The sequence below is a fragment of the Numida meleagris genome, chromosome 6 (assembly GCF_002078875.1).
Source record: "Numida meleagris isolate 19003 breed g44 Domestic line chromosome 6, NumMel1.0, whole genome shotgun sequence".
NCBI classification, from domain to species: domain Eukaryota; kingdom Metazoa; phylum Chordata; class Aves; order Galliformes; family Numididae; genus Numida; species Numida meleagris.
Window position 1 is genome coordinate 27,504,887 of NC_034414.1, and position 25,522 is coordinate 27,530,408.

At 37.1% G+C, this 25,522-nt stretch overlaps 1 protein-coding gene across 4 annotated transcripts in view; it reads right to left on the reverse strand.

The window, feature by feature from the left end:
• The window catches only part of SIPA1L1 (signal induced proliferation associated 1 like 1), a 197,080-nt gene that overhangs the window by 10,121 nt on the left and 161,437 nt on the right, over nucleotides 1-25,522 (reverse strand). For all 4 annotated transcript variants that reach the window (XM_021403922.1, XM_021403919.1, XM_021403921.1 and 1 more), the window contains 6 exons: nucleotides 19,869-20,018; nucleotides 14,892-15,016; nucleotides 12,140-12,258; nucleotides 9,286-9,725; nucleotides 3,662-3,901; nucleotides 2,464-2,629 (listed from right to left, as the gene is read on the reverse strand). In XM_021403922.1, coding sequence (XP_021259597.1) covers nucleotides 2,464-2,629; nucleotides 3,662-3,901; nucleotides 9,286-9,725; nucleotides 12,140-12,258; nucleotides 14,892-15,016; nucleotides 19,869-20,018 — 1,240 coding nt within the window. The remainder of the gene's footprint in view (nucleotides 1-2,463; nucleotides 2,630-3,661; nucleotides 3,902-9,285; nucleotides 9,726-12,139; nucleotides 12,259-14,891; nucleotides 15,017-19,868; nucleotides 20,019-25,522) is intronic.

Consider the following 25,522-nt stretch of genomic DNA (forward strand, 5'->3'; position numbering starts at 1 on the left):
AATTCAATTTCTGGAAAGTGTGATTAAACATTATAAAGCATTACTCATCTGCACAGAAAAACATTTCTCTCCTCAGAAAAAGGGAAAAAAATATTAGACAGACGGTACTCTATTCCTGTGATCAAAAACCCACACTACAAGGTGGGAGAACATGGAGAAAGTACTACTGGTACTGTACAGTGAAAGACGATCTGCCAGACTTTTTTTTTGGTCAAAACATTCCAAATTTTAATATTGGAAGCCTGTTGCAGGTTTTGCTTTTTGTGGATTGAGGATCAGAAATAACTAAGATTACTTTCAAGAACTTGCTATTGGGAAAGACAAGGAAGGAAAGAAAAGTCACATCCCATGCCAGCTCTGTTATGTAAACTTCTCCATTCTGCATTGCCTCCTTTAGGAGGGAACTCATGGCCACAACATTATGAACCTTGCATATACAGTTAATGCTACAAAAATGACAACTTCTGGTCATTGCATTATGCTGAGGATCAAGTTGCTTTTTTCATCTGAAATTTAAAAGCTCGATCAGCAGGTTCATGTTATGATCTGCTAAAAACTCCCAGCATTTGCCCTGAAGTGGCAAATGAATAGAAAGAGTTGTTAAATCAAACATTTCATTTGACGGTCCTATAGTTCACTTACTGCTAAGGAATACAAACGCCACCACAGAAATATGAGCTGGAACCACCCATTAATACCAGACCTTAAGATGAAAAGTAAACAACTGAAGGAGTCAGAAGTCAGAGATAATATGGTCAGGATTTGTCTTGGAAAGAGGACAAAGAAGGGTGACTTGTCTGAGAAGACACAATGCATTAGGAGAATGCAAGGAGATGACGAAGAGTGGGAAGATAGTAAAACCACCCAAAATCATAGCCTAGAACAAATTCTACTAGAATACAAAGCAGTCAGCAGAAAGGAGGAAGGTTTTTGGTCCCTGTGCAGTGGAAGACATGAGAGAAATTATCATAGTTTTCCTTTTTTTTTTTCTTTTTTTTTCCCCCAACTGTCAACTTTTTTTTCATGTAGTCAGAGCAACAATTTTTCTTTAAGATGAAATATAAATCCTGTAGTGGGCAGAATTGACAGTTACATTTTAAATGCAGAAGATTAAATTGATTGGTGTGACAGTGTTGGTAATTTGCTGAAGTTTATCAGAAACATAACCTCAGTTAACATATTTGTTACTGTCATGAAGAAATTAAAATTAAGGTAAGAATGGATTCATTCAACCCAAAGCAGAAAAATAACAAACTTTGGAATGTACTTTTTATAGTCTTCAGGTCACCTCTTTGAACAGAATGGAATTTCTTGGAACGACAATAATCCCCTTGCTCAAAAATGATTAACAGAAGATGATTTTGCTTGCCTGTGGCTCACTGAACACGTAGAACTATCACAAATCTAAGAGAAAGCTATCTCACCTTAAGCTTTCCCACCCCAATTGAAACATCTGAAGTAGTATGTATATGGAACTTAGCACTTAAGTTTTAGTAAGACACTTTGGGCTTTTGCAAGCAGAGAAAGAAGTTGCAAGTTCTCTCTTCTGCATAGTTACTGTGGAAACCATCTGGGGTAGGTGGCAAGTGAGCTGTGATGTGCTGACGGTATATATATGGAAACTGTAGAAATCGAGACATTCTCTTCAAAATGATGGATTCTTAAAATTAATATATACACTTTATGGTTATTATACACAAATACCAAATACCTCAGGAAATGTTTGCAACTATTCTGTATAAATATTTGCTTAGGTTTAGGGAGCATTCTTGGTCCTTTTTAAGGAACAGGAGTAGAGAAGTGGGAAAGCACACACATTTCAAGGAGTTTCAATACTGTCAACAAGTCACAGTCTAGTGCTGCAATCAAAGAAGAGAAATTCAAATGCACAAGACAACATTACAAGATTTCTCACATGACAGCAGTCCTAAATGTTCTTTGCAATTAAGCACACAGTCGTAGTAGTATAGCAGTGACTGGAAGAACGCAACTATTCTCTAAACTTTTTTCTTCTAGCAAGAACAGTCTATAACAAACAGATGGCTTTCTGTCAATGATAATTCAGACAATGTCTTGTGTTTCATTTTCTTATTACGGGTGAGAACGGGAGAGATCATATCTGAGAAACTCAGAGGCCAATAATGCAAAGTACTGAGTAAGCTCTGCAAAAATAAACACTTCTGTTTCTGCTTATTTGAAGGCACTCAGCATTTTCTACACAGATATCTAGGAGCTTCACAGCCTTCAGCCATTTCCAAACTGCGACACCTTTAGCTGTATCAGTGATGTGCCTGGGAAGCGATGAATTTCCTCATCAAATCCCTCTGAAGTACAGCTTTACACATTTCTGTTTTGTGTCAACAGAACTACGACTTGGATCAAAATAGGACGTGTGCATTGCTCTTAAGGTATTCTTAGATTTCGCTCAGCTGTGACATGAGATAGCAAGACTCTCCAACATACCTTAAAATTCTTTTGGGATTCAGGTGTTGGACTATCAAGATCTATCAACTTCTTCAGGTCTTCTTCAACAGTGGACTTCGATGCTCGTTTCGGGGATGCTCGTAGATCTCTTGCTGATGCACGCAGCCGAGCATGGGCCATTTCGGTGCCATCACTCTGGTGACGTCTTAAATGAAATGGAACAGACAAATTCAGGTCTCAAAGCCCTGGGGCAGGAGGCATGAATGAAACAAGAATTATTGCATCCTCAAAATTTTAGAGGAAAGAACACAGGTAGGGGGCACGAAAGAGAAAAGGAGTTTCCCTAATACAGAAGAGCCTCATCTTAATGAATACCTGTTGAAGCAATGAATTACCAACATACATTGAGGTTATTTTAATACATTTTCTCAATAAGGGACTGAATCTGCTAAAATAATCCATATTCTGCACAAAACTAAAAAGAGTATATTTCTTAAAACAGCACAAGAGCAACATATCAGCAAGTTCCTTTAAACTTTTAACTCCTTTTACTGCAGTCTTCACAAAGTTCCACCATCTCCTTATGATAGTCAGTTACTGGCATCATCTTGGAATTCTGTGTTGACTCAGTAAAAGTCAAGAAAGGATAAGCAAATTATTTTGAAATGGGCTTTCTGAACCACTTGCTTTCAAAGTCATATTAGACTTAAAAGAACAGTATTTTCACTAGAAAGTTGTCTCTCTATTTCTGTTCCAAAGAGCAGGCTGAATTTTAACACTGCTTTAAGCCAGTTAGACAGGATGCTGGGAGCAACCTAGACAAGGCAACATGGAGAGCCACAGAGCTAATATATACCATGCACAGTATTACTACATGAGTGAGAGGCTTAAGAAAGAACTCAGCCTCTATCTTAAGACGATTTTTAATATATGCTGAAATAACACTTTGAGTCTCCTTTAAGAAGTCCCAAGGAAAGATAAGCTTTAATAGAAGTGATATCCATACTGCACTGCAAAAATAATAATTTATAAAAGCATGTTATCATGGAATAAGATTAGCTAACTATCAAATATTTAAATCCAGCCACAGAAATCATTATGAGACTAAGTTCTACTCTAGAATAAGCATTCTATTAAATAGCCTTGAGCTTTTTTATACAGAAAAATGTCACAGATTTTAATGCTTCTTTACAATTAAAGCCAATAACCAAGGAAGAGAACTAAAAATCATTCTTACTTTCTTGTATCCATAAACCCCACCGAGTTTATCGTCCCTTCGGGCTTTTTCCATCCGATCAGATACTTGCTAGTAGCACCCTGGCGAGGGTAGAAAGTCCTAGGACCAGATGAGGAGGAAGAGGAGGAGGAGAAAGAAGGTGCGAGCTGGGGAGAAGTAGCAGAATGAAGCTCTTCTTTAGGTGAGCTTCTGGCACTGGTGAAAACAACCGGGCTGGCAGAGTGTCGTGAGCTCATGGTACTGGGAGAGAAACATAAAGACAAAATTTGCCTCTACTGTGCATATATGCATTTGTAAAGAAAAATTTGGAGCACATAATGTTGCACTTATCAATAGTAAGTAAAGAAGCAAAATCAGTTCAGTCTTCCTAAGGGTCTTCTACCAACGTTTTATTGAAATCATCTCATACAGTCATGAAAAATTTTGTTACCTCTAAGGACACAACATATCAACCCTCTCCTCTCCCTCCTTTACAAATAGGAAACCTAAAGTTCACCATGATTAGCAGCTTTAAAGTAATACATGAGATTCTAACTGAATTTTATAAAAGAACCCAAGTCCAACTTCTTGCTGGAATTCCTGACTGTGGAACAAATGGAACAAAACGTATTGTGAAGGAAGTTAAGCAACAGGGAATGTCCTCCTTTGAGACTCCATAACAAGCCACAGAAGAAATCCATCTTTCTTTCAAAAGAGAGCTTCCTGGATTTTGCCTGAAAAGCAGTTACTGTTTGAAAAAAAAAAAAAAAACCTTAGTAAAATTGCTAAGTTGGCATATGCCACAATTTGTCTAGCCAGAAGAGTCAGGGTGACTAACTGCAACTTATCTCTAGAAGAAGGTGATGATGGTGGGGGGGCTTTAAATAGGACCTATTCTTCAGCTATGGTGATATTAAAACCTCATGCAATTTGCACAATATCAGGGGCGCCAGTGCTTAAGACAATATGTACTTCAACAACCTTAAAAGGTCAGGCATTTCTAGTGATAGAGCAAAGCTTTGTATACAGCCTTACTACTGAAATAGCATTAAGTACGTAGAAATCAGTTTTCCATCAGTTCTCCCCACAACTTAGTCACATTTTCATCCCTGTATCCAACACTGCAAGGAAGGAATTTGAAACAGATGGCCCTGTGGTAAAGAACAGTTTCTGATTGAGAAATAAAATGTTAGCTGGGAGGCTGAACAAAGTCACTGAGCAATTTCCTCATTCTTAGCTTAACAGAAGATTCTTCAGTGCTGTTTCCGTATCATGATAAAACAATCCATTCTCATCTCTCTGTCTGTTAATGAAACAGAGAAAATATCTGAAGTTAAATTTATCTTGCCACCTGGAAAAATAATCTCACTTGCATTCAGTCTTACAGAAATGAGTTATCTAAATCTATGCAAATTGTCTGGCTCCTGCTGTAGCCACTGCAGAGGGAAATACCCTTGCAGGTGACTCTCCTCACCTTCAATCAGGTGTCTCAGCCAGGGAGAATTATGCTTTCCAGTTTTTCTTCTCTCTACTGACAACAGATGGCATCTGAAGTCACCTTCAACTGTATCATTCACTTTCAGGTGGCTGAAGCGAAGTCCCAACAGCTAAGTGCTGTGGATTCAGCAAGGGGCGATGGCAGGCCTCCCTCCTCAAACAGCACTGCCTGCTGCAGCCCACGTACGCACCCCATGTACATGAGGATGGCAGTGCAGTCATGTTAGAGGAGAGATCCATCTCCTCATACGTACACAAATCAGATGATAATACAGACTTTGTTTTACTTTCATTTTTTCCTCTCATCTGTACCTTTGAAAGATCTTTACAAAAAATGGCAGATTGGGAAAGCAAAGTAAGAAATATTTCTGTCTGTCAAGCCCATATATTCAGTTGCTGCACATCACAGCCTTTATTTATAACACATGTAAGTAAACAATTTATAGCAAGAAATCAGGGAAAAATAGGAGCTAGAGAGGGAAGCAGTAAATTTCTCTTCATTCCTCCTTCCCTTTTCTGTTTTCAGTACTGAAAAGAGAATCCTACATATGCTGAGCAAAACAGCCCATCTGCGAGGCATCACCACTGCAAAATTAAACAGCACGATTTGTGGAAGATGTACATCTTTAAAGACTTTTTTTTTTTTTTTTTTAATTTTTAATGCTTATCCCCTTCTAAAGACATTCCAGAATTGGAGAAGTCTTTTGCCTCAGCATAGGAAAAGAAGTTCTGATTACACTTCAGAATACTTTAATCCTACTGGGTCAATCTCAAGGAAATGTTATTTGCGAGAAAAAAATCTTGATAAAAATTAATAACAAGTTGGTAGTGCTGACCCTTAATATTACTATGCAAAGAAGGCAAAAAATGATGTTCAATATGTTCTACATTAAATGTGTATCTAAAATGTACGTGCATATATTTATGATTATATTTTATTATATATCATACTGTATACAAATACTGAATACTGCAAGTACTATTGTTTAAATATTTAATATAATATGTGTCATGTATAATACATGCTAAGAGCAGTCTGGCGGATGAGCAAGAAAATTAGCATATAGTTTTTAATATACTTTTCTTTAAAGTGAGATGAATATTTTGAGCTGTAGTTTTCCAATATAATATTCTGGGAGGATATATAGCTTCAGGAACTATACACAGGACTGTGGAAATGCCTGAAGTTTTCTTCCTACATGTAAACAAAGGCAAGTCAATAGCATACTGACAGAAAGAGATACACTCGTTAACTGTGAGCATTTTTGGAGAGCAAAAGGCTTTGGATAAATCCTAGAATAAAGTGGAGCTGAAGCTCTGTGGTAGTGATGATGAGTTATATAGCACTTGACAGCAGGAAGCATGAATACTGTAACAGACACCTGGACCAGCTTGCTTAGATCTGGAAGGAATTCAGTCCTCGGTCCCAGGACAGAGAGAAGAGAGCCTTTTTCCACTGGTGGTCCCTCACTTCTCAGCTGGAGTACTGACACAGGAAGGATTAAGTTAAAGAAAAATTCAGATACCGCATGACAATCTGCAAGAATTTCACTTGAGTCTTTCATAAAAGTAAAATATTATTTAATCATTTTAGACGAAGTATATTAAAAATATTGTCATTAAAATATATTGAATTAGAAATATCCATAATTCTAGTTTTGCTAAAACGAATGTAAGAAACCACATAGTTTAGATGGAAATGAAAGTTTATTTATTTTTTCCTAGGGAATTAATGCCATCAGCGCATATGGCTTCATTTAATGACATTCAGCTATAATGATTCTGTATAATTACTGGCCTACATAATGTAGTTCTCCTGGGATGCTATGAGAAATCTGCACAATCATCAGGAAGGAGTTTGAGAATGGGGGTGGAGAAGTAAAAGCCTAGCCAAAAGCTCTGCTGTAAAAGTTAATCACTATAATTTACATTTTGCCGCCAATTCTCAGGTACAAGTTCTTTTACGAACCACCAAATGATCATAACACTAATTGTTGCTCCTGTCTTCTACAGACACAAACACTCTAATTTCTGGCTATTTTCTTTTCTTTTGTCAGTGAGTTCTTTTTAGGGCCAAATTCCTATTCTTCTTGCTCAGAAACCCAACTCTAAAGATGTCACAGGTGTTCTGGCACAAACGAGGCAAAAGGTGAAGGGTGAGAAGCAGCAAAGGATAAATGATTTAGAAACTGACAGAGAAACACAACAATTAAGCTGTTCATTTTTCACAAAAAGCAGCTTTCTCAGGATCATCCTTCGCTCTCCTTCTCCTTGAAGCAGGCAGCAGTAGTTACACTTGGAAGTGCAAGGTTAACAAGCCCCTGCCTGCTCTTTGCCATGCCCTTGCAGCCCATTCACCTGGGTCAGCCAGCTAACAGCTGGACCCAGGGTCTCATCAGATCAGCTCTGCTGTTCAGTGCGTAACCACCAACAGAGGACACCATGAGAAATAAAATAGAAGCTGGTCAGTCCAGACTGTGCCTTTGTTTTATTGTGAGGCATCAAACACATTTTTTCATTGTCATGTCAGTCTGTCCTTGTCTCCACCAGAATAAACAATATGGATGCAGTACTTGTAGCATGGGTATCATGTTCCATGTAGTCTACAAATTGCTACAACCTCTCTTCTTTGTGAAGAGCTGCTGATTTTTAAATGAACAAGAAATGCCATTTTATTTAGCATGAAAAAAATATGCAGAAGACCATTTCAGTGTCATTACAGAAACACCAATTAGATTAAACTAAACCAACCCGAGAAAATACCATGTTTTGCAAAGATAAAGGTAAGAGCTGGAAGGGTGAAGACGTGTAATGCTGCTGCTAGTTACATTCAGACAAGTACTTCAGGGCATTTGATAAATTCTAATGAACAAGAAGAAATACATATAAACATGCATGTCTTAAAAATAAAAGTTATAACACTGTAGATAACCACCACAGACTTTTACTTCCAAGGGCAAGTGGTAAGTTGCCTAAATTCTAAGTAAACTGCTTTCCATAGTGTTTTCTAAAGATTTGCTGAAGTCCTTCATATGCATGTGTAGGTACTGGAAACACCGGTCTCAAAGACTTGGATGGAATAACACGAGCTTTAGTGCCAGAAACAGCCAACCAAAAAGAGACAGAAAACCAGAGTGGGACCACCATTAATAGATGACTAGCAAGAATCACCATGACAAAGTACATGGAGACAGTTCATTACACTGCAGTCTCTATGACAACCTCCATTTGCAGCTAGTGTATGAGGAACTGTTAAACTGTCTGATAAACATCTACTCTTGCCTAAATGTAGGTTTGCTCAAAATGAATAGCAAATACTGCTTCAGGCTTCCATCCTTAAGAATAAAAATGCAATAGCCAGTCTCTGTAGGAGCAACAGATTTTTATGGCCATACAACTTTCTAAAAAAAGCTGTTTCTTTTTTTGTTAGTACAATACCAAGTATTTTTCAAAATGCACACTGAATATTTTTTTGGAAATGGGCTAGAAAAATGATTTTAAATACTGTCTGCCTCTAGCAGCTCCAATGAACTTGTAAAGTGGGTATCTTCCATCTAAGCTGTTTGAGTGCTTTATACATGTACTTGGTATATCCAATTTTACAAACTGCAAAACTGATGGAAAGAGGGAATGTGACAGTTATATCCACAGCTTGCTTCAGAATGAGATTAAAATCTATACGCCAGCACTCTCAAGCAACTTGCTCTCAGTATTGATCATAATGACTACAAGCAGAATTCTAAACAAAAGGATTTATTAAAAAAGACGACATCTGAAAAACATACTTGCAAGACTAAAAAAGAAATTCATAATAAATTGTGCATTACTAAAAGGGACTGATCTAATTTGTATACTAACTGCAGTGCTTGCAAAATGTTCCTTACAAACACATCAGGCACACATCTGTCTTAATAGCAGTAGTATGGAATATGTTGTCAAAGACATTTCTTAGTGTTAGATGAAGCAGCAGACACAAAGACTAAAAGTGGTCTTAAATTATAAGCATTCTGCACAGTAACATCTCTCAGAACACTGGTCAATAGACTGGTCAAATAGAAGCCTCAACAGCTTCTCACTTTTGTCAGGCTAGCGAATAAGAATGGGAAAATGAATGTGGAGGTGTCAATCTCATAAGAAGTGAAAATTACCTTGTATGTGAGACAGCATCACTAAGACTATAAGCACTGTTCTCCCTTGTTAGAGGATTGGAGGCTGGCTGGCTCTTGCTGTGAATATCCAGACTCAGTGAAGACTCAGCCTTTCGGTCAATGTGGCTCTCTTTTTCTAATGTCCTGTCTGCAATGGAGACCACTTCACTGGAGCTGTGCCACAGCGGTGTCACTTTTTCCTTCGTTAGCCCTGTCCGGGGAGATGTTGCTGCTCCCAGCGAGGCAGTGCTGCCATGGCTAGGTCCGTAGGAAGTGGTATCTATGCCACTATCAGCTGAAGTCCCCTGAAGATAGTTGTAGCTGTTCAGCTCTGATTCAGTGCGCTCTCCACTGTCGTACCATTTCTCATCACTGTGAGCACTGGAGGCATTGCTGGAGAGAGTATTGCTGCTGGAATGGCTGGAGTAGTGGCTTTCAGACTACAGAAAAAATAACAATAAAAAAGTCCCAAACACGTAGGTTTATTTCAGAATTATGGCAAAGGAAGAAGAGAAGTAAAGGGTTAAAGTCCCTGCTGCACAGTAGAAATTCCTCTACCTTCAGGTATTGGATAGATACAATCAGGACACTAACTCTAAAAATTCATTCTAACACAATGAGTATACTCTGTTCTAGGAGCACATAAGATGAGAAGCTATGTTTCATCAATGCAGGGAAAACCAGTTGTTTGTAATTTTGTCACAAAATACTTTACATTGCTTTCTTTCAAGTATAATTCTACTCCGGCCCAACCAATGAAACAGACAGAGCTGCGTAGACTTTGACTTGTTTTGTAACAACTATAATTAAAAATATTCTAATTTTAAGAGACGAATGTTTTAGAACATGATACATAACCAATCCACAGAAAATGCACATTATTTCAACAGTACAATTGCATAACAAAAGGCTAAGGGCAGGGAAAAACAACCACTGCTCTTCCAATCCCTCTGCAGTAGACAGGTCTGTTTCCTCCTCAGCAGGACCATCCTTTGCAAAGGACCACTGAAATGCCATTTAACTATTCGTAAGTTGTTTCCCAAAAGGCAGAATTGTAAGAAAAGAAGCTTTCATGCAATACTTTGAAATTGTCCCATCTGAGCATGGCAGCTTCTGGCTGGGTTGTGTGTTCTGTCCTTGGTTACAGCCAGCTGTTATGAAGAAAGTGAATGCTTTCAATTCCATAGTGGGCATATGTGGAATATCCCATTACAGAAAGAATTTCTTGCTATACTCATCTCCGCTTAGTAGCTCACCTTTCAAGTATTTATATCCCCTTCAATTTCTTAATTTTATTTTCCATTCAAAGAACATATCTAAGTTCTGATAATCTAAATAACCAGAACTGAAAAACTTGTTTTTCATTATGAAGTGGACTTGCTTGGTAACAAGATGGCCCAGAAATAACAGAAGGGACAGAAAGGACATTTAGAATGACCCTTTCTATTTTGCCTACTCGCAGAGTTTTACCAAACAGAAATGGGCAGATATCAAAGATTAGATACTGTTTCTACTCTCACTGGAAAAGGTGGAAAATAGAGAGAGGACTGATAAACAGAGGAGGAAATCTCAGTATCCAGATGGCTTATTATACTACTGATAGAAAAACAGGAGGAATATTAGGTCGATCTAGTTATCTCCAATTAATGTTACTGCTGCTCATTAGTAACTGTATTACTCCCTTTATCCATCAGTCTACATAATAAAGATTTACAATAGCAAAGACTAAATGAGAAGAATGCAAGCATTAGTAATTCCAGTGTTATATTTTGCACACAAGCTAATGAGGTAGCAATCACATTATTATATGGTCAAATGCATCACATGCAAGACAAGTCAATCTAAATATAAAAACTCGTATGAATTGGAAGACAGGTGTTTTGTTTGTTTTAAAATAATGACGGCATGTTGTTCAGAATTAATAGCCTAAAAGAAACACTGCAAATTGCATTCAAATAAGAATGCTGGTAAGCAGGAGCAAGTAACAAACTAATGAAAGATCTAAATAAATGCAACTCATACTTTCAGTGTCATCAGTCAGCACAACTCCATATTTTAGCTGATCATAAAGATGATCAACCAAGTCATCTGGCATAATGAAGAGCAGATTAAAGAATGTTTTCTTTCCTTGGTTCTAGTGACTTAAATAATTTTCAAGAATTTTCTAATTCATGATGATAACTGTAGTTAACCTGTCTCTGTATATAAATCAGGAAGTGACAGTCTCCAAAACAAATTGCACATTTAACTATTGAAACTGAAAGGTAGAATTTACCATTTAGAAATTAAATATAAGTAAGAGACTTTTCAGCCAGATTCTAGTGGACCTTTCAAAAGAACTCTTCCAGCAGTGTGCAAGATTGGTTATGGAAAGGAATTAGTAGTTACAGCAGATGAGGAAACTGGAGAAAATTTTAAAAAAGCAAGACTTCTAGTCTGTTTCAAAGAAGCAACTTTCTGAGTTTTGCAACAGCTTTCTGAGTCTTGCAATGCACGTGTTTGTCAACTTCATGTCTCCCATGTGAAGCCTAGGAATAGCTTTGTAAACTCCCATAAATCCTCTCCTTATCACAAGATAACAGACAAGAAAGTGCTGTTCATCTGTCAAACTTTATTAACTAATAAATATTTTAGTATGCCCTGCGTAGCTTCTGTAAGGTTCAGGAAGTAACATCTGCTCTATCGCTTCCTCCAAAGTTTAACAGAGAACAGGGCTTGAAGATTTCTTTTTTCCATTTCCATCCATCTGCCTTTAACTGACATTCTAAGTATAGTCTTGAACAATACGTTTGGTACGAAGAGCTTTTGAAACAAGAGCAAAGCATTAAATAATTCATTTTTTAGGATAACTTACATGACCCTGCTTATTTGGAGACAAGTGAACCACAGGATCCTGTCTCATCAGTCTTCCACTGGGGCTCTCTCTGAAGGATGGTAGTACTTTTGATACTGCTGGGAGATGACATGTTGGTTCTGCAATACAGCATACAACGATGTACTGAAAAGCGTACGCAGTGCAAGAAATAAGAAAACGTGTACTCTGATTTTACACCACAATTTTTCCCACTGCTACCATTAGCCAAAGACTTCGAATACCAAATACAAAATTGATTCCAAATAAAAACTATATGTGAGACAAAGCACAGGTGAGAAACTGAGGGCCCATTTTTGCCTGGCATAAATCAGTAAGACTTCATGAAAAATGCAAAGGCTTGGCTTTTATTAAAACAACCTTAGCAGTGCCATGCGCTCCTTGTCCAATAGCAATATATCTGAACATTAAAACAGAACAATATTCATATTCACAGTGTACTGACATCATACATCATCGTGCATGTTGCCTGAGGATAAGATTAAAAGAAAATTCTGAAGATTGCATTTCCTTACATGGCATTATTTTATGCAAGGCAGGACAGTAACAAAAGTCTACAGTGACTACTTAAATTTACACATTTTTCTCCAGGAAATGTGTAGTCGTTCTGCTGTCAAAGTTAAGGTGAGCTAAGTAAGTATTTTCTAGTTGGAGAAATAGCAAGATTTGTTGAAATCACGATATTCCTGTGAAAATTGATGGTTGTGGATGTGGAAACTGCACAGATGTACAAAAGACTGGAATACTTACAAACCTGGGAAAAAATGGACTGAAATCAAACTACTCAACTTATATGAACAGCCTCAGAAGTGCTCCTTGCCATTAAGCTTATTTTTTTCAACTTTTTATATAGATCATATTCTAGTCCTGTACTTATGCAATACTCTGCATTTCTAGAAAAACCACATTTAAATAGAGTATGTGTTTAACAACAGCCACCGTAATTGGCAGTTCTTTAAAGCTTTCCACAATACAGCTAAGGTTTGTTCATCTTGATCTCCAGCAAAACTAGTTTTTAAAATTATTATTTTAAAAAAAGAACTTGATTTCCTCTGGCAAGTGGTAACAAGCAGTATTGGTGCACAAAGAACACAGATTTTCTGTAGCTAAGAGTGGGCAGGAAGGAGCAAGTGTGAATTCACCGCACCTAATGCCCTATTTACCCTGATACAGATTATCCGAAGTGGAAATGTGCTTATTTGGCATTAAACCTAACTTTCACCTAGACTCAAGACTGGCAATAAAGCCTGCAGTCAGAGATGCAGTTTCCAACTGGCACTCTATGAATGCAGGACAATCCACAAGAGATAAAATACAGGGATTATACGTCAGCACACGTTTCTCAGCCTCTGCCAAATGTCAGAGCCATCTCATCTACCACAAAATTTTTCCTGCTCTTTCTGGCCTTATTTATTTATTTTACTAATATGGTGACTCTTGACATTTTAGAACAGATCTTGCTGGCAGCTCTTCTTGGTGCCAGCATCAACACACAACTGCTGGTCTGCAAAAGTAATGCTGAGGAAAGAATCGGTTTTACATGTGTCGTTACCATCACAACGGTATCAAAACATATGCGATTAAAAATTGTTCTGTCAAAACGAGAACTGCAGATCGGTATAATCACAGCTTTTTTGTGAGAAGAAGTATGGGGGGAGTTGTGAGGGAGGGACTGACAGATGGTTTCAATAATAAGGAACAGCTCACTGAAGTTGTGAAGGTATGTGAACAAAGTGCATCTCCAGAAGCTGAAGATCACATTTCCCTTACCAAACTCCTGCTAAATTCACTGAACTTTATTCTGTTTTCAACACAAGTTGATTTATGTAAAACAAATAAAGAGCTGTGATACAGCACAATGATCTGTATATACAAGGATGGAAAAAAGTACGGAATTGTTTAATCTATGGTAACAAAAAAGCTAGAAAAAAAACAATTTAGCAATTTTGACCACGCTCATAATGTTGGATCAATGCTTTTTGAAGATAGTACAACAATTCCACTGGTGTCAACCTTGTTGGTATCCATGCAAGCTAAGCCATAGCTGTAGGGAAAAGGTCTATGTGCAGAAACTCCAAATGAAGGCTTAACAATGCAAATCCTCAGTACCCAGCTGTTTCATATAGTTAATCTGTTCCCTCAACTGACAGTTTTATTGCCAAGTGCAAAGAAAATGTATACACTGGTGGAAGGCGATTACCAAAATATAGATTTACTTTACTATTTAAACTTTAATTGCATTTTTTTTTCCATTTTGTACATGGTATTTTTATAGCTCTGATGATCAAACAATCAATTTGCATTTATATAGCACCATTTGAAAGGGAGCATCACAAGCACTTTAGACAAACTAAGCAAAAATTAAACTAAGTCACTCAGGAGAGGAGGTGAGGTCAACCAAGTCCTCAACAGCAAGGCAAATTAATAAGTGCACCTACCCAACCGCTTCAAAAAAGACATAGTGTTTCAAGGTAAAAGCATTAAGCTAGATTTAGTTCCACAGCCAAATACAGAACTGAAATGAGTTCTCTCTCAGATGATATTCACAACTCTCAAGGACACAAACTACAGAAGCTAATCTATGCTCTAGATCTAATTATTCAGCCCGATGAACAAGGTTAAACTTCTAAAGACACAGTGCTTAAGAAGGTTCTCCCTCTGCACAAAGAGAAGTATTGCCAAAGTCACCTTGTGGTTAGCACCACTTACTCATTGTGAAGAATTAATTACCTACCCATCTGGTCAGCGATACTATCCTCACTTCTTTGCCAGCTCGGTGTGGATTTGCCGCTACCACCCGTATCTGACTGCGTGCTCTGCCTGTCAATGGAAGCAGGGGATCTACGGCTAATTCCAAACCTGTTGTAACACCCCAAAAACAAAGCAGATAGCAATTATAAATATACATAAATCTCAAATACAGGAAAAAGAGCACTTTTAAGAAGCCAGTGTGAAACGACAGGCCACAGTAACACACAGCATGATTCCTTTTCCATTTAATTTTTGTGGCAGTGCTCAGGACCTATTTAGTACCTTTAATGCATAAGATAAATAGTACACATTACATTATTGAGCCTTTTTCATCAAGAACATTTTGTTACACAGTACATACAATTCAAAACTAGACCCAAACCATCCAGAAATAACATTATAGGCTTTTGTTTACACAGACAGGTGACAAGACACTTAAATTATTACAGAAAATTGACCACAAGGAAAATGTGAAAGTTTGGATAAAAGTCACATAGAGGAATGAGGTGTGTTTATTGGGAGTGGATTTCAAGGACGGATCCCTTTAAATTAGAAATTGCTACCCTGAATCTAGTACAAATTAGTATCAGAAGTTCATAAGGGCAATTCTGCCATTTTCATTGGCAGAAGACTATTATGGCAGTACGTGAGTGACGCACACACAGATTCAAACAACACAGATTTATCTGGGGCAATATTATACTGCAAAGTATTTTACTTAAGACATTACGAAGCTATTTGTTGAGGACTCCCAAAGCCCGGGAGGTATGAGTTCTCATGTAAAGTTTTTGGATCATTAAGAAACTTGAGATGACTAGCAAGAACTAAATCTAGGAGCAAGAAAGCAGGGAGACATACACCTATTGCTGTGAAAGAAAGCATGCAGAGCAAAATAAAAGTGGGTTTGCTGAAATTTGAAAATCCTGTTAGATTAGTCAGATGGATTTTTGAAAGGTAAAAGTAAGCTCAAGGACAACAATCTTATATCAAAGGAGAAACCAAAGTATACATGCATTATATGCAAAGTCTTTAAGAATTACACCTATAATTTTGTTATTACATAGTTAGATTCTGAATTAGCAGGTCCATCATTAACAGTTCTTCAAGAATAATGCTTTACTCATATTTTCTTTTTAAATGATACATACTCTGGAGGAAAAAAAAACTCAAACTGTACATGCAGAGTGTAACAACCAAAAGAATTCCAACCAATATATTCTGTATACCAAGTAATATCTCTAGCTATCAGTGCCTAACATAGTAACAGAAAATAAAACATCCCAAATAGATTTCTACTCACACTAGCAGCTACAGATTGCCTGCATGATCTATAATACAAAATGACACCTGGCAAATCATCAGAACTAAGTCAATGTGGTGATCTCATTTGAAAGTTCTCAAACTCATTAACTTAAACAAACCCATCAGAGAAAGGCTACATAATTTAGAACAACAATCACACTCCTACCTTTAAAGATAAGCTGCTGGAATATGTATGTATATCCAGCACAGCTCCAAAATGTCAACATTTGAACTTGGGTCTTCCATATTTTAGCCAAACATGACCCTTTTTTAATCTCTTCTGGCATAACTAGTATCTGATTTGTTGAAAAAAAATACGGTGGAGAACATCTGGATACCTGTTCTCTGAATACAAGCACTTGAAACTGAAATTGCATTATGTGGGTAAAGCTTTTTCTTATCCATCCAAGTTCCACATACTCTAGCTAGAAGTTCACTTAATCAAATACCTAAATTAAATATGATGAATTCAATACCAATTCAATAAATGCATAAAAAGCCTAAAGACAATACTTTAAAAGCTGACATTCTTTAAACACTGATCTCAAGTACTTTCCAAGCTTTTAAGACTTGTATTTTGTGGAGAGTGTATTTTCATTATGAAGTAACTAGACATTGACATGTAAAAGAAAAAGCCTCAAATCCAAGGAATCTTAGTTTGACCAAGTTGCACTGCATCCCTATTTTACTTTCTATACATTGTTCTCTTACCTAAAGCCTATACGTTCATGTACATGAAAAGTTGTTTTTTCATTTTGTATACTCTATGGATGCGCAACTATTTTTACAGATAAAGAAAAATATCACATTGCTAATTTTATTTAATTAAAACCACAGCTCTACTACTTGAAAAGCAAGAGACATTAATAAATGAATAAAAATGCAAACACATGAACTGAGCTGTTTAAAAGTGGGAATAATAAGTGCAGGCGGTGCTACATCCTATCCTGCTTAAATATAGAGCCCAGTGTGTAGCAAGGAATCCAAGTACTAAGTAGAAATCAAGATGGAATAACAAACAGGAAAACTGCCTAAATACACATTTTTAATATACAGTCTTGAGAAGAAACTCATTATTTCAGTGTTTTCATTATATTCTGCTATCATTAATGATGTGTACACACCTTCAGGTAAATTCAGGATAAGTATATGAAATAAACATACATACATCAAGACTCATTTGGATATTCTTGAAAGCACTTAAGTTTTGGTGTATATCCCTATGTAAGTCAGGATATGGACCAATAATTTAGAAGAGGCAGCAATTACTGCTCTTACTTATGTCTGACAAAGGCTCGATTCACACCCACATTTCCAGTCATTCTAAGTTTCACAAACTGTTCAAAATCAGTCACATCACGCATTGAGAAAGAAACATACACACGAATTCTGTAGACAAGATTTCCTGCACTGGGAAATCACAGGGACTGGCATAACCAGAGCACACGGGAGTGTCACCTCAAAAAGATTACCTTCAGGCCATGATGCCTCTTCAGTCAGGTATCTACTCTGACACCTCAACAACTGAATGCTACTATCTCTCCCCTACTTATCAATATATACAGTTTAATCTCTGACCAGCTCTACCTGGTATAGCAGACACCTCTGCAGGGCTGCCTGGAATCTGGTCTCTCATACGCATTTCAACAGAAGATGCACAAGGAACTGTAATGATTTTTTTTTTAGCAGTGTCACAAATGCTGCTCTGCTTACCAAGGCAAGGGAAAGTTTTGTTCTTAATGACATTTTTCATGCTTTCTCTTTAGCCTGGTAGATAACATTTGGGAAGTCTTGAGTAAATATAATTCATGTGTACATGGACAGTATGAGACGCAAAGTACATTCCTTTAAGAACAGAATTGACAAGTCACAACACTAGAGTTTAAGAAATGTTTTTTTTTTAAGTAACAAATAAAGTTCATATATTAAATACTTCTTTCATTATTCCATTAAACTGTTGTTCACTTGGACTAAATTAAAACTTGAAAGACAAAAAAATGGTGTATGCAAGGTTTCTAGGACGCATCTCCTTGCTGAACTTGCAGAATGCTCAAAGATGCTGCAGTGAACATATGTGTATAATTAACCTGAAAGAAGGAAAAGGGTTGGGGAATAGTGCTGGTGTGCTAGGAGGCGAATTCAAAATGAAAACTCAGTGCGTGAAAATCCCTTCCCACTCAAGCAGTTATGGTTACGATGGTGTATGGACATATGGCAGCAACAATTCTTCTTGGAGCAAATGATGTAGTTGGAAAGAGCAGACAAGATACTGAGAGTACAAGCTGCTCTTCAGAATTAAAGACAACACAAGTGCTGCTGGCATGAATGAGACAGAAGTATGCAGCATAGAAAAAAGGTTCAAGTGCTCTTCTGAGCTGCAGAGCTCTGTACGTGTTTCCACTTGCTTAATTTGCTTAAGATTAATTGGTTTTGAGCAAATCCCCTAACGTTAGTAGGACCTTAACATGAACTTAAATAATGGCCTGAACAGTAATAATATCACAAATAAAGGCCTTCATGAAGGTGTGCAACAGAGCAGAGATGGTTTCCTCTGAAGAACTAAAACCAAGCTAGAACGAGAATACTTGGAGGACAAATCTTTAGTGCTCTGGACCAATTAAGCAACGCTTGTTGAAATACATGCCCCAGAAAGCATTTTCTGGGCTGATTCTGGGCATTGTTCCTTCATAGGCACTTAAACAGGCGCTTGTTGTTGATTGTCATTTGTGATTAAAGAAGCAAAAAAGTAGCTTGTGCTAAGCAGTTCCCAGAAATGATATTTAATCTTGGTAATGATGTGATTTTTTTTTAAATAGATAAAAAAATTCTACTTTATGAAAGATGCAAAATAGAATTACACACAATGACATGCAATGTATTCAAGATTTCACAGGAAAGCTTTACAGTGTGAACTATCAGCAGTTTTGTCCTTTCTCTTCTTAACAGGAAGTAATTTGGAATACGGTAGATAGCTCTTTTACTACCAATTATTTTTTTTCCCTATTCAGAGAAGCCTAATTTATTGCTTCTTTCAGTGTTCTCTGAAAATGATACAGATTTAATTTCCTCCTCTGCAAACTGCCCCTTATGTTAACAGTGGATCACTTCAGAGTTTGGAGAGTTCTGGAATGTTGGATGAAAGTGCCTTAAAATAAGGCAACTATGAATATGTAGAAAAAATTCTAGCTTTGTATTATTTAGTACCTTTGTACCTACACATTTGAAGTCTTAGTTGGAGACACCACTGTATTGCTTCAACTATTAGCATAGTCTGCAAAGCCCTAAACCTATTATTTACTTTCTTTTAGAATCTAAATCTGTGAAAGGAAGTAATTTGCAACATGAGACCAGTACCTTTAATTTAGATTTTTAGAGAGATATGTGTGTCCCTTTATGAGCTTTCAACCTGAGCTCTGTTGTGGATTGGGATGACAGAGAGAGGTTAGGGCACAGAGGGAAAGGCGGAAGCAAGGGAGTTTAAAATCTGACTTCCAACAAGCATGACAATTATATTTGAGTACAAACATGTTTTAATGCATTTAAAGAACAGTTGGCAGGAGCCTGTGTAAGTGCTCCCTTAGTTTAACATACATTACAACAAATGGAATGGAGACAAAAGACTGCCTAAAAAAGAATGTGAGAAAAGTCTAGTGCCTACCCTTCTGGCATAGATTTTTGTCTGTATGTGCTCCCAGCAGAGCCTGTCTCACTTGAGGTTGATAAGTTGCTTGGAGAATTGCGACACTGTTGCGACCTTGCTAATGCAATGGACGAAACTGTCACGTAGACATCAGAACCAGGAGACAACCTATTCAGAGCAAAGGAATCGGTCACATCAGCAATTCAAACAGCAGTAGCATAATGCAAAGCATGATTGACTATCTAATGCGAACTGTCAGAACAGCAATGAACGTGGCATCAAGGAGACAGTAGAAAGAGTGTCAGCTGAAAAAACAGACATGTTCCCAATGTTAGTCTATTCCCTGTGGAAACTGAGAAAAATCAGCTAACAAAAGGTGGGTGTAGAGGAGCAAATGAAGAGAGGCAAGTGGGTGTGGGGAAGGAAATCCCAGCACACACTAGGAAAGCATGACATTTTCTGAAGTCTTGATTTGCTTTTGTAGATTGATTGTAAGGAATAACGAACCAGGACATTCCTCACCCAAATACCAAACAGACTGATCTATTTCTACTTCTCAGAATAAACTCTTGCCTGGAATTTAAAGTTGTCTATGCAAACTTCTAGAGTATCAAGCTTATACATGCATGCCGTCAAACTTGTCCACATTCAAGTTCAAGGTCTAAAAATGTAATATTATTTATAAATATCTTTACATTCCTCCTAAAAACTTAACATTCTCATATAAAAGATAAGAGATCACTGAAAGTACAGACCTGATTTATATGAAGCCTTCTGTTGGAAAAACAATGCAGCAAATAGGCTAAAATGCATTTGGGCTGGAAACAGCATGCTTATAATGATTTACTTGTATATCCTGTTCTGCAGTTGAAGTCTTTTCTAGACCATTTTCTGCTTCGTGCATTTTGTTTCCCAAACCCCAACTGAATTCAGTGCTGCTGTTAAGTTTTCTGTTACGCTCAGTGATGACTGAAGTCATTTAGCACTTCTGCAGCATGCTAAGACGACTGAATTATGCCCTCCATGAACAAGAAATTTTACTGTGAATGCAAATCTTTACTCATTCTAACTTGGAAAAAATCCTGCAACTTACACATTAAAAACTGCTTATTAACTCTAAAGAAACACACAACCGTCTCAGCACACAAACTGGGTCCAGAGATTCAAAAGATCTTAGTCTATCCACTTAATCTGTATCTGTAAACAAGTGACAGATTCTCATCCACTCTCACTGTGGTACTGTAAGTACTTTTAAAATTCAAAAACTTTTCTGAAAATAAATTTAAAAAACGCAACATGAACTAATGTGTGTTTGTGTGTACCTTCCAGTATAGGTATGTCCAAATAAATAAAAAACAACAGCAAACTAAATCTTAAAAAGAGAAAAAGCAATGGGACAGTCAGGAACCTGACTGTCTGCAATTTCACCAAGTACACATCAGTAACTCCTTCCTAGACAAGAAATAAGTGATTCAACTCCTGAACATCGCAAGTACCACTTCAAACTCATTCATTTCCTTCTAGTCTACTGAAAAGAATTTATTTTATTTCACATTTATCAAACAACATTTCTGAAACAAAAATACGTGATTTCAGTAGCATTCACAAGTCTATAAAAGCATACAATTTAATATCAATGGGAAGGAAACCCTTTACTTCTTCAGTTATTTCTGTGAACTTATTTTTCTGTTGGAAAATGCTTACATTTTCACTTCAGATTCAGCTGTGCCTTTTCTTTACCTCCTGTGCCCTACCCAGAAGCGACAGCAATGTTCAGAAGGAACGTCAAGATTTCAGAACAGTGTCATGCAGTTATAACTTATTTACAAAGTTGAAAGACCTCGAGGGCAAACAAAATTGTTATAAATGTGACCTGAACAGCACCAGCGAACAGCCAATTAGGAAGGATATCCTATTTAAAGTGGAAATACATTTTACTGGTAAACTCAAAGTAGCGCTAAAAAACACAAATAGGGAAAGATTTTCCTTTTACATGAAACAAGCAAATAAGACAAAAGAACTTGAGGGTAAATTAGTTCAAACTGACTTTTTAAGCTGATTTGAAATCTATTGACAAAAGTCACTTCCCAAGACAAAAAGGGTATTGTTAGCAGTATGGCCCTGTAGTTAAGACATTCTATGCTTGTTTTTTATCTATAATTAAAGCAAACTAAAAGATGCGATTATCTATTTCAATAGGCAAATTTGAGAAGAAATTCCAAAATGATTAAGTGCATGAGTTCCATATCTGAATTTAAAAGTAGGCCAAGCATCCACTGCATTAAGAAGATACAATTACATTACAGTCAATTGAATTGGGATTATACCACGCATGATTTAGATCTAAGAGATCTAGTTCATCCTGAAAGGACTGGTTGAGTCTTGCTATGTACGGGAAGAAAATCGTCTTTTGTGGAAACAATGAGTAGGATGGGCATATATTTGTTTACTCTGACAAAGACGTTGAAAGCATTCATCTTGCTCTTAACAATTTAATTTCCATGCCATTTGCTGTAATTTTCTCAAGTCTTCAACTTGCATTCGTATGTAATATATACATCACAGGGAAAATGTTAGCCTAGCACGCTTTGTGCCTGTGGCCTAAGTCACTCTTTAATTATAAGATCATACACTGGTCCCCTCTCAGTCATACAGCTGTATTTTGTCCTTGAACAACTTCTACAAGAACTGCAGAGCTCAGCCATGTAGGAGGTGCAGGCTGACAGAAGAGAAAGGTTGGCATTATATTCGAGGCACTTCCATGCTGACTTAACAAACTGAATTGTTATCTTACACTTGCTACAGCATTCCAGTACGATCACTGGTGTATTTGTTAAAGACAATTTTTCATTCATTTTCACTAATTGCAAGTTTCCCAAAGGCCTTACTTGATTCTGAGGCCTGATTTACTCCTGTGCTGAGAACTTACCAAAGCAGCTGAAGCTTTAATTTGAAGCTGCAATTTGAATACATAAAGTATTAACAATGCTGGGCACACTTCCAAATTTGAGATGCTCAAAATAGGACATAAGAAATGATTAGAACATAATTTCTCTCTCTCTACCTTTGTTCTTAATCTGAAGAGGTCCAAAGACATCTATTTTCAGACAAGAGTTTTGAAAATTAAGTTTAATTAATACCCAGGAAGCATTCAGAAACTATAGTAATGGGCACTATTGTAATGCTTAGTGGGGAATTAATAATTGCATCTTTACAGTGGGATTTGAATACCATCCAGTAAATAAAGGATGGAGTAATGAAGAAGAAAAATATTAAATAGCTGTTCTTTAATGAGCTTCACTTCAATTTCACTTCAACTGTGTGAAGTGAATGAGGCAGATGTTCTCTGTTAAAAGAAATTCTTGTAATTTAATCAAGGAAAGTATCAGAAAGTATGGTTACATAAACAGCCTGAATAAAATCGCCCAGCAAATCTTAATTCTGGCACTATTACTTTCCAAGAACTTGATTTTACAATCCTAATCGCACTGAAGCACGCAACATTTCTCTCAAAACACTGACTGACTGCTCTCAGGTTAAAAAGGAAAACAAATGGTTTAGAACGGAAAAAAAAACATTAGCAAGTCTGGAAAGGGATAGATAACAAAACAGAAAATACAATTATGCCATCATATTGTACCTTCTCACACCACACTTTGTACCTTCATGAATATTTTTCTACAATTTGATTATCACATTTCAGAAAAGATGTAATACAAAAAGGAAAGATGAAGGGAGGCAAGAAAGTGACTGAAGGTACAGAATAGTTTCTGCATGAAGAAAAACTGAACAGCCTTCAGATATTTTTTCGCTGGGTTTTCTTAATCATTTCTGTCTTCTGTCTGCCCAAATGTGAAGTACATTAGATTAAGCAAACAAAAAGATAATTCATCATTCCTCATGACAAAGGTATGGATAGGAGACTTGTAAACTATAAAGGCACTCAGATATCACCCACAGCTGTTAAACTATAGTACAGATGCACCCAACTCCAGAAGTTCTTAAACTACAGATAATCAGGAGTCTGCTGGATCTGGTACAAAGTCATCTTTATTTACAGATATGCCAATATCACAAGAAAATGTTTTATGCTTTTCCCTGGTCCCTGCTAATGGCCACTGTCAAACAAGAGACCAAACTCTTGATCACAATGTGGCACTTCTCAGAAATTTTTGGAATGTGAGTTTGGCTGAAGAGATAACCATTACAACAAACTTCTGCTTTTTCACTGCTATATCCAGTTCTACGTCCTAGTCTCACTAGAAAATGCATCATCCTATATTTTAGTTTGAAGGATGTTTTGAAAACTTGAAATCACTAAACCCTATGATGTAGGTAACGCATGTGCTAGACAATGTTCATTAAACAGGTAGCGAGATAAGCACAGAGGCTTGCCTGTTTCTATTAGGAAAAAAGCTACTGATACAAGCTAATCAGCAGCAAATTAGGGTTTTTAGATGATGTAGGAATCATTTAAACTAGAAACTCTCTGCAGGCATTAGCCTATAAACTATTACACAGTTACTGCCACTGACTACTGACAAGTACTGTTTGAAGAAGGATGAAGTTTCAGGGCCAAATTGCACTCCGTAGTCCTCAGTTAGAATTCAACCACTCTTAATGAATATTGTTCTAATATTTCTCTATTGTGGAATTCCATGGTCATTGCTTGACTGTAGTCATACCATAATTCAGTTCTTTATTTGGTTTGAAATAGTGACTGCACTCATGTATTATTAAGTCAGAGTCTTAAGCTTTCATCCAGTGCAGCACTTATCACAGTGAGGTACACAAAAGTCCCACAGGATCCTTTGCTCAGTTGTTTGCACATTTTTGAAACGTTTCCCGAGTCAGGTTTTAGTTAAGACCAAGTTTATGTTAAGTTAATTAAGAAGAGATTACCATTGAGCACTTTTTCATCACCTTTCCTCACGTATTTTTTTTCTTCATAATGAAGTCTGGAAGCCAAGTGTATGAAACATGTTCAAAATAGTGAGGGGGGGGAATAAGTAAGTAAATCCAAAATTACATCTTCTCCAATAATATTATCTCTAGTATACTTAAATCTATATGTAGGTTGCTCTGCAAGTAATGTCTCCTGTTTATTTTGATGGTAACTACAACAGATACAAAGAATGCAATGACACTACTTGATAGAGCAAGTTCTCAGCTACAAAACACTTGTTTTCAACACAGTCACCACCATTAGCTGTGCATTTTCACCAGCAACGAACAAGAGCTTGGATGCTGCACTTGCAAAAATCTCTGTCAGCAGAGGTGACCCACTGTCACTGTTGCCACTGCTGAAATGCACCACCCACTGCCTCACTGTGCTCACAATCCACTGGTTGGTCTCCATAAACGTTCAGCAAGTGAATGTCAATGGGTGTCATTTTTTCCACATGGAGGAATTCAACTCCACCCCTTTGCTTCAGACACACTTACATGTCAGATGCCACTTTGTCAGACTGCCCCACTGCTGCCATCTGTCACAGGGCCGCAAAACGTAACAGAATAGTGATGGGAAGTTTCAAGCTCTACTGCAATACTGCCAACATCCGCCTCTGACCTTGTGGGCCAACATCATAAAATAGGAGGCATTACTTTTGGAGCAGCCTTCATATAGGTGTGGTTTGTTGCTGCTTTTCTTAAGGTCTTAATCTGATATTTAT